The sequence below is a fragment of the Carya illinoinensis genome, chromosome 2, assembly GCF_018687715.1.
Source record: "Carya illinoinensis cultivar Pawnee chromosome 2, C.illinoinensisPawnee_v1, whole genome shotgun sequence".
NCBI classification, from domain to species: Eukaryota; Viridiplantae; Streptophyta; class Magnoliopsida; order Fagales; family Juglandaceae; genus Carya; species Carya illinoinensis.
The window spans coordinates 19052174-19068325 of NC_056753.1; the positions used below are offsets into that span (position 1 = coordinate 19052174).

Consider the following 16152-nt stretch of genomic DNA (forward strand, 5'->3'; position numbering starts at 1 on the left):
TCATGCCAGCAGTCCGTGAATCCCCAGTAGAAGCAAAAGGAAAGAAGCCATGACAGAGCTCCCCAGACAAGCTGGATTCCAATGACGATGATGCCCCCTATTTCCCTGGTCAATCTTCCACGTGAACTTCTACCTAGAAGCCTCACCTGCGAAGTGGTGGGAGAGGGATCACTGCTTTTCTGCATTCGGGGGCGCTGCTTCATGCCACACAAACGCTAGGGGAGTCAGCGTCTTCCTTGCGTCTCACTGACTTCCTTCTACGGTTCCCGTAGTCTCCGCCCGACCTGTGGTCAACGTGGAGTCCCCCGTAGAGCACATTAGTCTCACTCAGGATTTGCGGGAGCGGCTGCTTGACGCAGAGTTTGAGTTACCGAGGTCCCAAGAGGAAGTCGCTATGTGTCGTCTTGATATGGTACGCGAGTCAGAGGTACAGGAGACCCTGGAGGGGATGCTCTACAGAAGACGAAGGAGTTAGAGGAATTTCGAGCTGCGCATGTCTCTCTTTCCAGAAGGTGTGACTTTACGGAGTCCTCCCCGTAGGTTTACTGAAGACAAGTTCCTGAAGGTTGGCCAGACCCTCCTGAAGCGGATGAAGACCATCATGGCCCTGAGGGCTGAAAGGGAAGAGCTGAGGTCGATGTCTTGGCAACAATGGCTAGAGCTTTCAAGAGTGTGGCTAGTCAGGGATGTGGTGTGGTGCCACGGGTTCTTTTTTGGTAGGGAGGTGCTGAGGATATATTTATTGACAAACCCCATGTATGAATTGCTTTCACTGGATCCTGAGTTCCCAGCTCTGGACCCCATTGCTTTAGAGGTCGGAGCTCAGATGGGGGTGGATCTGGTCCCCAGCATGTTCTCGGATGCACCCAAGCCACCAACTGCGGTTATGACACGTTCAGAGGCAGACCCCGCCGAGTTGGAGGATGAGCCATAAGTCGGCCAAGGGGTATTTCGTTTTATCTTCTTTCTTCCTTATTTATATGTGTATATGCATAAAACTTTTATTCCTGCTATCATCGTGGTTGGGCAGTCTTTGTTGTGGATGATTTGTTTAAATTTTTAATGTTTGTGACACATGCGCCTCCTTGATTCATGCCTCGTGTTCCCTCCTCTATTTCCCTTCTTCTTCCCTCTTTCCTTTTTTTTTTTGAGGCCGCGTTGGTAGCCAACGCAACGTGTCCCTTTGTAAACTGTTGATGAATTAATCAATAAAAAAAACACATCTTTGTTTTATGCCTTGACTCCATTTCCTCGTTTTGACTTATCCTTTTGCACTGTTTTGCTGCTACCTATTCATAGCATTTCCTTTTTTGAGAAGACACCTCAATTTTTGCTTTCCTGTTATTATTGTTGTACCTACCCTTTGGCCTTCCTGAGAGAGTGAGTTAATGGACGATGTTCATTCTGTAGATCCGAAAGGATTTCGAACAGTCAGTTATTTATTGCTCATCCGTTGGTTATCTTGCCTTAATGGTGTGGACATCGTTTCCCTATGCTTGCCATGAAATTTGCGCGGGACATTTTCCGCGAGATTTGCATTTGATCTGAGGGAGCCTCACGACACGCATATACTCTGAACCTCGGGAGGTGAGCCGTCACTCACAGCCTATATATAGGCCTTCCCCTCTTCGTTGCTTTCCACCAAGTCTCCCCTCCTGGTTCTTCAAGCGTTATGAAAATACTGCTTTCCTTTTTCCTATGGTGCTCATATCGATTGCTGTCAACTTCGATGGGCACCCTGGCCCAAGATTGGCCTTGTGATGTCGGGTCCTGCAATGGATTTTTATGGAGACATGCATGCAACGGCCTCCTCAAGGCTCCTGTGGATGCCCTTCCAAAAGTTATGTTGTTCCTTATTAATAGGAGATGTTTTGAAAAGATGGCATGCCTCCCACCTTGCGGGATGATCGTTTCATGGGTTTTTCTGCCTCAAAACTCCTTGTGCAGTTCACGATTCTTCCTTACGTACCGGTCGGCTCCCATTGGTAGGGCGTCTTCTCGTGCCCCAGCGCTTCGTCGCCTAGTGCCTTCCGGAGGAGGACGGCGGCCAACTCACCATGGGCTCTCACTTCTCTCGCGAGCATATCTATGCCTCGTCGAGCTTGGCTTTCAATGGTTTTGTACCTCGCCAAGGGCGGCTTCCCATGGTGCCATACCCCGCCAAGCCCAACTTTGATTTTCAAACTATTTTTTCCCTTTTTACCTTTCGTTATAGATTTTTCGATCACACTGTAGCCATCCCGGTGTACTTACTCCGATGAATGAAATAGTCTTTTTCTTGTGCTTTCCCTCCCTGTTTTTTTTTTTATGTTTATTTGTATTATGCGTGCACCTTTCACTGTGGTGAGTTGGCAACCATTTCATTGGTACCTCGCCAGCATAACTATATATTTGCCCTTACCAATTTGCGACACTTTTTATATTTTAACCGGCCCAAAATAGAAATTCCGTTTTACTTGGCGTTGGCCATTTCGCCTTGTTGATTAGGAGTGGCGGGACTGCCCACATTCCACCGATGGAGAGATTCATTTCACTCGGGAAAGGTTCAGTGGTGGGCTAGGGTAGTCCTGAGACTATCTCGCGCTTTTCCGAATGAGGGGTAGGGAAGCTTCCAACCTCACCCTTGCCTCTAACCCTTTGGGGAGGTTATCAACCCTTTGCAGTGAGGAGATGGGGTACCATTTGGGAAGCCTCAGTGCTGGACCCGTGCTCCTCCGCAGGGGAGGTTGGGGTGGCTCGGAGCCAATCCCTCTTGTTGACCCACGCGAGGAGGAACTTCGTTTGGGCAATTTGTCTGATTGGACCCGCTCCCATCCTTTGACATCATTGGGAAAGTCAATTAGGACCGGGCTGATGCCGTGTCCACTCCTCGTCATGTCGGAACTGTGTATGTTCGGGCTGCCTTAGGGCTAGACCCGCTCTCCTCTGCAGGGGAGACGGTCTAAATCGGGGTTAGTTTTGATTGTTAACCCATACGAGAGGAAGTCTGTTTGGGAAGTCCCTTACTGGACCTGCTTCCGTTATTTGGCGCCCATGACGAGGGTGGCCCATACATCGCTCGGGACTAGCTCGTTCTTGCTGAGGGAGAGATCAAATAGCCATTTGGCATTACACTCATCCCTTTGGTACCTCTCGGCGAGGTTAGACATTGAGGGCCAAGGGGCCATCCGCATCTGTGCCGTGATGGGAACGAGGGAAGTCAGGATGGCCTCGAGCCAATCCCACCTGTTGGCCCACGCGTGGAGGAATTCCGTTCAGTTAGTTTGAGACTGGACCCGCTCCTGTCCGTTGACCCACGCGTGGAGGAACTTCGGTCGCATTCTTCGAAGCATAGGTCCTTAAATAATCACGCATTTCTCAATAATGATAGTTACACCAGTACTCGTAGGGTCACTAATAACAAGAAAATATGAAAAGCATGCTATGGGCATCATCGGTAAATCTTTCGTAGATGTTCAGCGTTCCATGGGTGCTGCAATTCGTTCCCGCAGGACTCTCGTAGCCAATATGCCCCAGGGCGGTTGCTTGCGACTACCATATAAGGGCCTTCCCATTTAGTCCAAGCTTGCCTTCTTCCTTTGTTGCTACCCCTGTCTGCTTTAGCACGAGGTCCCCTACTTTGAATGACCTAGGGCACACCTTTCCATTGAAGCAATGGTCCACCCTCTTTCTATACGCTGCCATTATCATCTCAGATTCTTCTCGAACCTCCCCCAACAAGTCGAGTTGTTCTTTGATGCATCGGTCATTGGAGTGTTGCTCATAGTGACGCACTCGGGAAGTTGGGATGTCAACTTCCACTGGCGGCATGGCCTCGTGACCATATGCCAAGGTGAATGGGATCTCGCTTCTCAGCATCCTTACAGTTGTCCTGTAGTCCCATAGGACGGCCTAGAGCTCCTCTGCCAACACCCCTTTCCGATCGCTCAGCTTCTTCTTTAATATCCATAACGGGGTTTTGTTGGTGGCTTCCACCTGACTGTTCGACTGGGGATGTCCCAAGGATAAGTATCGAAACTTGATCCCCAAGTCTCAACACCACTCATGGTAATGGTTCGAGTCAAACTGCCTTCCATTATCGGACACGATTCTGAGGGGCACCCCGAACCGGCGAACGACGCTCTTCCACAGGAAGCAAGTAATGTTATTATCGTGATTTTTGCTAGAGCTTCGACCTCAACCCATTTGGTGAAATAGTCCACCGCCACCACCACTAATTTCACTCAGCCTTTCCTCGGGGGAGGGGTCCCTCCAGGTCGACTCCCCATTGCAAGAATGGCCAAGGAGAGACTACTGGCGCCAATTCCGTTGGTGGGCTATTGATGATCCTCGCGTACTCTTGGCACTTCTTGCATGTCCATACATATTCCTGGGCATCCTTCAGGGCGTGTGGCCAATAAAACCTAGCTTGTGTTGCCTTTCCTGCTAGTATCCTTCCTCAAGCATGGTCCCAAAGATTCCCTCGTGTGTCTCTATCAACACCTGCTGGCTTGCTCACACTAGATGCATCTTAGCAGGGGGCACTGTACCCCCTGCGGTACAGTATCCCGTCGACTAGGGTGAATTAAGCTGCCTGATATCTCGTCCTGATCACCCTTTCTCTTCTGTCGGGCACCTTATTGTCGTTTAGGTATAGCCAGATGTCCTGTGCCCACTCAGGCACACCTGATACTACCTCCAACAATTCAATCCCTATAGTGGGCACCTCCACGGTCTACATGACAGCTGACTTCAGCTCCGAGGCAGTCTCTTGCCCAGATGCGGTTTTTGCCAACTTGTTTGTGTTATCATTTTAGCTCTAGGAATTTGTTGAATCTAGAAAGATTGGAAACGGGTGTGCTTAGCTTGCACCACCACTAGGTACTTTCTTAATTTCTCGTAATTAAGAAATATTTGAAACGGGCACGCTTAGCCTGCACCGCCCCCAGGTACTTTCTCAATTTCTCGCTCCTCGCCATGAATTATCCAGTCACCTGGCTAACCACCACTTGGGAGCCTGCTCTGAGTTTTGCTTCTTTCGCGCCCAATGAGCTCGCTATTTTGTACCACCATGGCACCTCAAAGGCTTCCCGAAGGTCCTCCAGGTGTTGAGCCAGGGTCTTGCTTTTTACTAACAGGTCGTCCACGTATACTTCCATATTCCTTTCAATCTGGGCTTTAAACATTTGATTGACCAACCGTTGGTAGGTAGCCCTTACATTTTTCAAGCCGAACGACATGGCAGTTTAGCAGTATAATCCTTTGTCGATGATGAACGACATCTTTTCCTCATCGCCAGGGTACATGCGGATCTAGTTGTATCCCGGAGTAAGCATCTATAAAGCTCAGGAGGCGTTGGTCGGCCGTCGAGTCTACGATGAGGTCGATGCGTGTAAGTGAGAAGCTATCCTTGGGGCATGCTTTTGTTTAGATCCGTGAAGTCCAAACGCATTCTCCACTGACTATCATGCTTTTTAACGAGCACTACATTAGATAGCCAGTCCGGGTAGCGCGCCTTTGTATAAATCCTACTGTCAACAAGTGGTCTACTCCAAACGCAATAGCGGTGTTCTACTTCGCGCTGAAGCTTCTTCGCTTATGCCTTACCCCTCGGCTCTGGGTTCCACACTCAGATGATGTTGAATGATTGCTGGATTGATTCTTGGCATGTCTTCATGAGTCCATGCCAATGTTCGATCAGAGATCGCCGTAGCACCTCTATTATCTCGAAATCGATCCCTGTCTCAACCCTGGCGATCAAGTTAAGTATAATTAGTTCCAATAGCTCGTTCACCTCCACCTTTCACAACGTGGACTCGTCTCTCATTTCGCCCTCTGTGGGGGGACACTCGAGGGGGCGGGGGGGGGGGTGCAGCGGTAGTGTTGGGAACACCTCCTAGCTTGACCAGGTGGCCCCGACTCCCTCTCCAGCACCTTCAAACCCGATGCCCACTTCATTCTACAAGGTGGTCATCCCAGTTCTCTGTCGGTTTCTTTCCCTTGCGGTTCCTTGATCGTCATCTCCCTGCACTGCTCGGTCAAACCTCTGGGCCCTCCACGAGTGGGCTGTTGGCGGCCTGGGAAGGACGCATTCAATTGTAAAATTAGTTGAAGCCCACAAATGGTGTCAAATATTAACATTGTGTTTCGTACGCTTTTGGATTGGACTCCTCGGGGGCTCGGGCCTTCTCTCTTACCTATACACGCAAACTCACTCCCAGTTTCAACAACCCAGTTGGTCGCTGGATGGAACCTTCGATGCTTATGTCAGTCTCGTTTTTAGGAGAGAGTGTTGTCAATTATGGAGTTTATTCTTTCCCCTGTCTGGCGTTCAAGGGAGGTACTTATACCTGTCTCCAAGTTAGGGAGCCCCATGCCCTACCTCTCCTGAGTGGCCCCTTCCAAGACCTATTTAATGCAGCGTGGCCTGAGGGGGGTGTCAAGTCGTGATCTCCCATTGAGATGGCATGCTACTTCTTTCATGGCGAGAGAGGAGCTGAGCGCCTTCTGAATTGTGGCCCACCTTGCTCCTCGGCTGGACCCACGTTTTCCTAGGCTGGAGTACCCGTAAATATGAGGCCTGGAGTCGAATGGGGCCAAGTCTAGCCCTGGGCCGGGTGTCATGCCCACTTGAATTGGCCAAATCTCCTTGGGGATAATTCCCTCCTAACAAAACCAATCCTTAGAGACCATATATAACGCTATCCATACATGCTTGTAATGAAGATACATTTGATTATGTAGGTTGGATGTAATATTTTAAATAGTATAAAATTTTTGAATTAAGAGAAGATGAAATGGTTTGTAAAAATGTATGTGTTTGAAAAGTGAGATAAAATGATATAGTTTTTATTTTTTGAGATTTGATATAAGGGTAGGTCCCACCAATGATTGAAAATTATTTAATAATTATTGTGCAATAGTTATGAATATATTAATAAATAATAATATTTATTATTATTAAATAAATATTATAATTATTAAATAAGTATTTCAATAAAATTAAATATTGTAATATAAAATTATATTTATTGAAAAATTTGAATATGTTTTTTTCCTCCAATATTTTTAATTTGAATTACTTCACATCTATTTGTCTATTTTTAAATTTTTAATTCGAATTATGGATAAATGGGAGAATTTTTAATTTTTAATTCAAATTTTGAATTTGAATATATAGACAGCAGTGTCAGAAGCTACTTGATGTCTGAAAAGGTAACCATCCAAATCCAGTGCATAGATGAGATGGGATTTTAAAAACAAAACACTTCCGTTTGGATACACGGATGAAGACAGCCGCAAAACTGGGATGAGATGATTTGTATCTCATCCATGTATCCAAACCGGCGTGCAATATTACTACTGAGAGTCGTTTTAAGAAAGTTACGATTTAAAATATTAATATTATATAAAAATTTTAAATAATCAAGTCTAGTATAAATCACACATAAGTCACACCAATAAACAATATTTTTTTTTTTATATATTTTCTTGGATATAACGCATATAAGTTTATTTCTTATTAAACAAATTAAAATGTACAAATATAACGCATTTATTTTGCAAAAGTTTGGTGGATATGAGATACTCGTGATTCCATTATTTTTGAATATGAGATACAAAACTTGCGATGGTAATCATAAAAGATAAGACGTGCAGATGTGACTAAAGGTGAATGGTTCCGAGGACTCCCCCGGTCAAAAGTCATCTGCAGAAAGGGTCCCACGAAAAGATGCTTTGCTTGCTGTTTACGGTCAAACAACGTGTCCCTGACCGTGAGTTCGGGGTGTAAAACCAACGGGAGAGGACCAAACAATAAAATAAACAAATATAACGAAAGTTGTGTCCAGCACGGTGATTTCCCTTCCAGATTTTCCCAATGCTCCCACCATACCGTCGACGCGGGTCGTCGTAAAATATTATTATAATTTTTATAAAGAGTTTATTTCAAATTATTATTTTTATTTTATTATGATATTTTTTTAATCTTTATATAAAATATAATAAATAATTTATTTGTTTTAATTTTATAAATCTTAAAGTAATAATATAAAATATAATATTTTAATATTTTATTTAAAAATTCAAAATTCTCTATTATCAAACCGAATCTAAGGACAAGACCGTAAATTAAAGGCACTAAAATGTAGCTAATAAGCTTGATGGCCTTCAATTGGCTAATCCAATGTTCTAATCGATGAACTCATTAGCTAAATAAAGAACTATATTGATATTTGGCTAATCTAATATCAGGATTTTTTCTATATAAAAAAAAAATATCAGTGTTTTTAGATTCAATGTAGTTTGAAAATTAATTTCTATTCTTCTTATCTAATGATTATAAATTTTTTAAATTTTTTTATAAAATATAAAAAATAGTTCAAAATTTTTAAATTTTAAAATAATAATTATATAAAAAATAATATTTTAATAATATTTAATTAAATTTTTAATTTTATTTTAATTCATTTTATCGCAACTTATTATCTAAATAGCGGTGCATTTTGTTTGGATTGAAATATGATATTATATCATCTCAATTTATATTATTTTATTTTATCTAATTATTTTAATTATTTTAAATTTTTTTATAAAATATAATAAATAATTTAATTTTTTAAATTTTAATTCAATTTAAAAAATTAAAAATAATAATAATAATTTATTTAACTTTTTTTTTCTTTTATATAAAATTATTTCGTTTCTTCTATATATATCAGCCAACCAATATTATTAAAAGATAAGATTTGCAGCTGTAGCCAGAGGTGAATGGTTCCGAGGACTGGGTCAAAAGTCATCTGCAGAAAGGGTCCCACGGAAAGATGCTTTGCGTGCTGTTTCGGCTCAAACAAAGTGTCCCTGACCATGTGCTCGGGGAGTGAAAACCAAATCCACACGCCAACGGGAGAGCACCGAACAATAAAATAAACAAAAATAACGAAAGTTTTGTGTCAATCATTGTCATTAAGTTGTGTCCAGTAGGTGACGTCCCCTTCCAACTTTTCCCAATCCTTCCACCATACTGTCGACATGAGACCTTGTAAAATATTATTATAATTTTTATAAATAATTTATTTCAAATTTTTACTTTTATTTCTTTATTTATATTTTTTTAAATTTTTATATAAAATATAAAAAATAATTTAATATTTTTAATTTTAAAAATAGTAATAATAAAAAATAAAATACTTTTTAAATTAAAAATTTATATTTAAAAATTGACTATTAGCAAACCGAATTTAAGGACAAGACCGTAAATTAAATGCACTAAAATATTCACGAGCAGCGGCTTACCCAGCTTCGAGAACAAACCAGCGACACCATGCTGCGGAGCATTTAGATGGAGCTGCCGTTGGACACTAGAGGGGAAGAGAGAGAGGTTGATCGTAATTAGGTGGGGGTTGGGTCGGTTAGGTGAGACTGATAGTCGAGAAAGACAGTTGCAGAAGTTGAGAACGAGAGGGGTAGGTTGGAGGGTTGGGTGAGACTGATAGAAAAGGTCGTCAGAGTCGCTAAAAAAAAATCATTGCTGTAGTCACGGGGAAAATACTGTATAAAACGAATCCAACGAAAGGAAAGAAGAAAAAAAAAAAAAGAATAACGGTCAAAACAAAAATCTGAAAATCTAGAGTTAGATATGAAAACTGGAGAGTAAAAATCGTAAAAAATAAACATATATAAATATAAGACTAAAAATTATTTATTGGATAAGCCACCAAAAAAATAAATCTTGAAATTGGTTTTGCAACAAAGTCCAACACTGAAACCTTTGTCCAATAAAAATGTCTTTAGAATACTTGGTCGGGTTGTTACATGTCCATATTAGACACTTTAAATGACTTGCTAAGAAATGCATTGTAAAAATTATATTTTAAATAACTTTTCTTTTTTTAAATACCATTATTTACTTTAAATAACATCAGAGTATCCAAATGTTAATTAATATGATGCTTATTTAAAAATGAAGGACTGTTCATACGGGCCGAGTTTTACCCGGCCCGCACCGGAAACCTGATAACCGGATTTCCGGGTTTTTTTGTATAAAACCTTCAAAAAACCGTCTCTCTCTCTAAAGCCCTCGTCTCCCCGTCTTCCCAACTTCCCAAGTCCTCTCTCTCTCTCTAACACACGAAACCCTAGCCGCCCCCGTAATCTCCTTCGTTCTTCACTCCCCAACTCCCCGACCACGATCTCTCTGTAGTCGAGCTTGAGCTTGGGATCCCGCGGTCTGAGAGTCTTCATTCTAGTGCCGATGCCGAAAAACCTCGGTAAGTCTCTCTCCCGATCTGTAAACAATGAGTATAAATGTGGTAGATCTAGTGATTTGGTGAACTGGGTCTTTGTGCTTGGATAGATCTGGTAGATCTAGTGAAATGTCGAATGGGAGTTTTAGGGATTTTTTGGGATTTCTCTCTTTCTATCTTAGACGGTTTTTTTTTTTTTTGGTTCGGTTCTTGTTCTTTATTTCTTTTTTTCCTTACAATCTGAACAAATCTCGATAGATTTGAGATTTTGTTTAGATCTGAGTCATTTAGGTTTCTGTTTTACATGAGTATTTTTGTTATAGTTTGTTCTCTGCAATTTGGTTATGTTTTTTTTCGATTTGTGTCTTGTAGCTTTTGTTCTGCGCTAAGGATCGTGTAGCTTTTGTTCTGCGCTAAGGATTGTGTAGCTTTTGTTCAGGTCAGATTTATTGCATCCTTCTTCAAATCTTTTAGGGTTTTAGTCATTGCTGTAGTCACGGGGAAAATACTGTATAAAACGAATCCAACGAAAGGAAAGAAGAAAAAAAAGAGAAGAGAAACGGTCAAATCAAAAATCTGAAAATCTATAGTTTGATATGAAAACTAGAGAGTAAAAATCGTAAAAAATAAACATATATAAATATAAGACTAAAAATTATTTATTGGATTAGCCACCAAAAAAATAAATCTTGAAATTGGTTTTGCAACAAAGTCCAACACTGAAACCTTTGTCCAATAAAAATGTCTTTAGAATACTTGGTCGGGTTGTTACATGTCCATATTAGACACTTTAAATGACTTGCTAAGCAATGCATTGTAAAAATTATATTTTAAATAACTTTTCTTTTTTTTAAATACCATTATTTACTTTAAATAACATCAGACAATCCAAATGTTAATTAATATGGTGCTTATTTAAAAATCAAAGACACTGTTACGCAGCTAAATTAATAATTTATTCTTATTTCTTCCTCCCGAAAGGCCTTTCCCTTCTTCGACCCAGCCTTCCCCCTTATTATATTCCTTGCTCATTTCTTCTTCAACCCGGAGAGACATCGCTCTTCCCCAGCCCGCAGTGCGTCCCCTTCTCTCCAGCATATTTAACGTATAAATAAGAGGGCTCCTCTCTTCTCCAATTTTGACGTCGACGAGAGATGGTTACACCTCCAGAATTCATCGACGGTGGTTGGAACCGTAGAGGAAGACAATTTTCAGCTATGAAAGAAGATTAGGAGGTACTTTTCTTACCATTTCCTTTCCTTGTACTAGGATTGTTGTTCTGTTTCAAACCTCAAGTCCTAAAAACAAGAGAACAAACAGTTTCTTAGAATTGGACTTTTTCCTTGGAAGAAAGTCTGTCCTACTTTCTCGCTCAGTTTTATTCAGATATGATGAAGCAAAAAAAAGTAACTATGGAATATTTATACCTCATGATTTACATTGCTTGGCTTAAAAGAAAATTCTGCTATGTTTTGCAAGAGGGGATTGAAGCTTTGGGTAGAGTTGGGTAATTCAATGGGTCCGTCCCAATTGCTGCAAAATCCGCAGGTTGGTTCTCGGGTTGAATGAGGGATCGAAAGGCAATTCGTTTTGTTAGAATTTCTGCGCAATTTTACTCACAAACCTCGTTCTTCTCTTTGATTCCACCATACTTTGTTTATCTATGATGTGGAACCTCACAGAGGTGAAGCTCGGCAGTAATCTCCAAAAACACGATCTCACCCACCAAAATCGCATATGATGAAAGGGATATGGGCTTCTATTTCTTATTTTTCTATTTGGCAAGCGGGAAAATATTTTATTAATTTAATGTCATTAATATATTTTTTTTAAATTTATATATAAAGTATAATAAATAGTTTAACTCATTCAAATTTTAAATTAATAATAATATGAAAAAAATAATATTTTAATAATTTATTATTTAATTTTTATTTATAATCATTTTATCTCATCTTAATATCTAAACTACACATTCATCACTTTTGTGGCGTGGAGCGTTATGCTTTAGTCACTTTCTTTTAAGTTTGCATATTATAATAAGGCATTTTCTTTTCCTAACAAACCTATATTATCAATGAGACGGGTGTATTAAACGGCTTCCTCCGAATGTTTGAATAACTAGTCTTGGTTGCCATCCTTCGAAAAAGGGAGGTCAAAGTATTGGATGTGGTCTGAGATATATGCTGAATCACATCTCTGTAACCGATCCCAACAATAATTACAACTTTCACAACTCTGAATCACATCTTTGCTGTCAAAGTCTTCGTTGGTCGGCATCTTTTGTCTTCAAGCTAAACCCAGACAGCACGAATCAATTGTCTTTATATTTCACAAACTAATGGTACCAATTATGATGCTTTCTCCTCGGTTAAATTTCGTAGTGTCCCTAATCTTCACATGAAGAAATATAGTTTATTTGTTATTTATCAAAAAAAAAAAAAAGAAATATAGTTTATTTGGTAACTTTTTGAAGTCTAGCAAATGTTAATTTTTCAGAATAATTTGCAATTTCGAGAATCCGGGCATCAGAGACTAAAAGATCTTAGATCTGTTTTCACCACTTCACCGGCATCCATTCCATAGCTTGGTACCTCTCTCTCTCTCTCTCTCTCTCTCTCTCTCTCTCTCCAAGAATTTATCCATAAATTCATGGTTATAAATTTTAAGTTTTCTTTTCTCGACCGGTTTGAACATTTGAGGTTATGAAGGTGTATCAGATTGAGATTATTTTTTATTAATTTTGTGTGATTCTTTAATATAGGATAATACCTTAACATGGTTCGACAAAAAGATCCATTTTGGAGGCATGCAAAGAATTTGGAAAATGGTCGTCGTTTTTCTTGTAATTATTGTGGTGATAAATTTTCGGGAGGAATTTCTAGGTTTAAATGGCATTTGTCTGGCCTTAAGTGTCACGATATTAAAGTTTGTGATCAAGTGCCACGAGATGTTCGTTTAGCAGTCCGACAAGTACTTGACACTTCCAAAAAGAAAGATATTCAAGTTGAATATGAAAATTGTTCAGTTTCTTTATCATCGTCTGGTAGCAGGGATTTGCCAAATTCGGACAACGATAATGATAAGTATCAACTATTGGATAAACAATTGGCCAAGTGGTTCTTCTTATTTGCAATTAATCCTGAAGCCATTGCCAGTCCCATCTTCAGTGACATTGTGACGAGTATTGGTGAATATGGGTCTTGTTATCGACCACCATTTGTTGGTTTCCCTGATTTGATGGAAGATGTCGAAGAAGATGCCGTGAAATATGTTACAAATTTTAGAAGAGATCAAGTTCAATCAAGTTGTGCCTTAATTGTCGACTGTGGGATGATCTTTGGTTATTCGCAAACAGGTACGGCATGCTTGGAAACTTTTGACGAAGAGGGAGAATTGGACTATATTTTTGAAGTCTTATCTTTAACAATCAATTGTCTTGGCCCCAACCGTGTCCTACAACTATTTATAAGCAGCCCCTATAGTTGTCCTGACATCAGACGTGAATGTGAGGTTAAATATCCGGGAATTATTCAAAGTTGTTGTGCTGCTGAATTGTTTTGTAACTTCTTGCGATCTCTGAAATGGGATTTGCATTCTACACTCGGGTTTGTGAGTTTAATATGTTTTACTTGTTGGTATTACAAACCGTCATCAAGAGAAGGCTTGAAAATACCAACAAAAAGTGGTGCATTGATTTTATTTATTCTCAAATCAGTTTTAAGTATGGAAGTTGAATTGCAAGACGTTTCATTTTCTAGTATAATAGGGTCGAGTGAGGAAGTAATGTTGCTTGAAGATGAGCAAGAGAGAGCATCATGTTTTATACGTGCAAAACTTCTTGATTACGTTATTAGGCAAAAGGAGTTTTGGAGTCGAGTAAAATCAGTAGCACATGTGTGGGTTATATTATTTCAAACTAGTTTGGTTGTGCGCAAGGACTCAAATATAGGATACGTATATCAGATGATGGAAAGGCTAAAAGATGGCATTGAAAAAAGTCGTGAACAGGACTACTTCATGTTTGATCGTAGCTGGAAAATGTTCGGTGAAATGCGAAAGAAGATGATTCATCCAATACATGCAGCTGCAGCCTTTTTAGATCCGGCTTATATGTATATGGATAATTTTGAGATGAATGCTGAAATGAAGGCTGGTTTAGATTATATGTTTGAAAACATGATTGATTCAGATGAAAAAGAAGCCTTCACAATGGAACTACAAAAATATCGCATGAAACTGCCGGAGTTATTCACTGCTCAAGCAATAACGAAGTTAAAAACACGGCATCCTCGTAAGTCAAAAATTTATGTTTTTTTTTTTTATAATAAAATTTTTTTAGTAAATTCCTAAGATATTTCGGTTTATTCTTTTTGGATTGTGTAGGAATATGGTGGGATCTTTGTGGAAAGCATACAGTACCGGTATTAAGCAAATATGCAATTCGAATAGTGAGTCAACCTTGTAGTAATTTATTTCGTGGGCTCTATTCTGGTACTATGAGTCATGAACTTGAAATGGGAGAAAGTAGGGTAAATAGGATCAATACAATGATCATGAATGAAAATTCTAGATCAGTAAAATTTGAGCCAATCATTCTTGATAAACTTGGTGAAGACCTCGATCCTTTTTTGGATACTGAGTATTGGCTTGAACGCTACAATAGTGAAGTATTGAAAAGATTGATTGACGATGCTGTAGTCGATTGTGTGATAAATGATTCGAGTCCATTTTGGGATAAAGTCAAGAACAAATGTGATCTTTTAGGGATAGGTATTTTAGGGTTCAATATATATTTGTGAAGATATATATTTGTAATGTTGCATAGTCACTTTTGCGTATTTCATACGCATTTTATTGATATTATCGGTTAGTTTAATGTGCACTTCATTGATATTATTGGTTGGATTAATTTTTTTTAATACGTATTTAATCATTTTATTTGCGTGCATAAAAGAGTTAGAAAAATGGCGGCATATAAAATTTTTATATTTATATTAATTATTGGCTATTTGTATATTCAGATTTCAAATTGAATCTTTATTTATATGTCTGCTTAGTCATCTAAATTTCTTAGTATTGTTTCCTATTATTATTTTATTTTTTTTCCAATAAATGTTTTTTCCACGCTTATGTTGCCGACGGTTATTCGAGCTTTTATATGAGCCTTTTCCCAAACATCCACATTTTTTGGCCCATTTTTCTTGTGACGGTGAAATACTTTGTCAAGCGTTATATATTTTCACGGCCAGATTTTTTCAATGGTATTGATAACATCTTTTATCATGCGTTTTTTTTTCTAATGTGGCTATGGGCCGGGCCCAAGGTGGAGATAATCATCCACTATATAGTCACGTGATCCTGCTCCTTCTTTACCCTTAATTTTCAATAATATACTGCCATTGAGTGTATCTAATGCAGCTATTTGTATTAAAAAAGTAATGCTAAGTATAGTTTTCGGATGGATAGTGATAAGCTTACAATGTAAGTTTTATCTGTTTGTTTTAAAAAATGGAATTTGTCATATAAAAATAATTTTTTTTATTATTTTTTACAAAGATTTCATATTTGCTCCCTTTTTTTGAGGGAGTACGCAAGATTTAGTATGCAAAACATTTTCCATATTATAAGGCGTCGTGTAATTATTTTTAAAAATAGTGAAAATTTTTATTAAAAGCAATTATTTTCATTTTATTAAAGTATTTATTCATTTTTTAAAAAAAATTATGTAATGCTTATGTATTTTAGGACTATAAATATTATTTATTATTCTTCTATACCTTTGTTGTAGTAAAATGTACTTGTTTTTTTTTTTCAAATCCATTTTATTTTGTTCATGTATGGTGTGGTGTGAGACAAGCAAGCGACAAGAAAGACAATTTATTCATTTGAGCAATTTAAAAAGAGAAATACAACATTTCTATGTCCA

General features: G+C 39.0%; 1 protein-coding gene across 7 annotated transcripts; it reads left to right on the forward strand.

The window, feature by feature from the left end:
- Positions 1-10034: 10034 nt before the first annotated feature.
- LOC122300243 lies at positions 10035-15102 on the forward strand. Of its 7 annotated transcripts, none has more exons than XM_043110748.1 (6): positions 10035-10247; positions 10596-11458; positions 11703-11771; positions 12723-12813; positions 12988-14517; positions 14610-15102. In XM_043110748.1, the coding sequence occupies exons 5-6, from the start codon at positions 13002-13004 to the stop codon at positions 15023-15025; spliced, it is 1932 nt and encodes a 643-aa protein (XP_042966682.1). In that variant the 5' UTR covers positions 10035-10247; positions 10596-11458; positions 11703-11771; positions 12723-12813; positions 12988-13001; the 3' UTR covers positions 15026-15102. The 7 variants fall into 7 exon arrangements, with proteins under 7 accessions (XP_042966682.1, XP_042966680.1, XP_042966684.1 ...); XM_043110746.1 differs by lacking the exon at positions 11703-11771 and having other exon boundaries at positions 10596-10662; positions 11205-11458; XM_043110750.1 differs by lacking the exon at positions 11703-11771 and having other exon boundaries at positions 10624-10662; positions 11205-11458.
- Positions 15103-16152: the final 1050 nt, after the last annotated feature.

Coding starts and splice junctions, on each gene's coding strand:
- LOC122300243 (XM_043110747.1), top strand. CDS start 13,002: ATGGTTCGACAAAAAGATCCATTTTGGAGGCATGCAAAGAATTTGGAA. Junction 14,518..14,609: donor GTTAAAAACACGGCATCCTC/GTAAGTCAAAAA, acceptor TGGATTGTGTAG/GAATATGGTGGGATCTTTGT.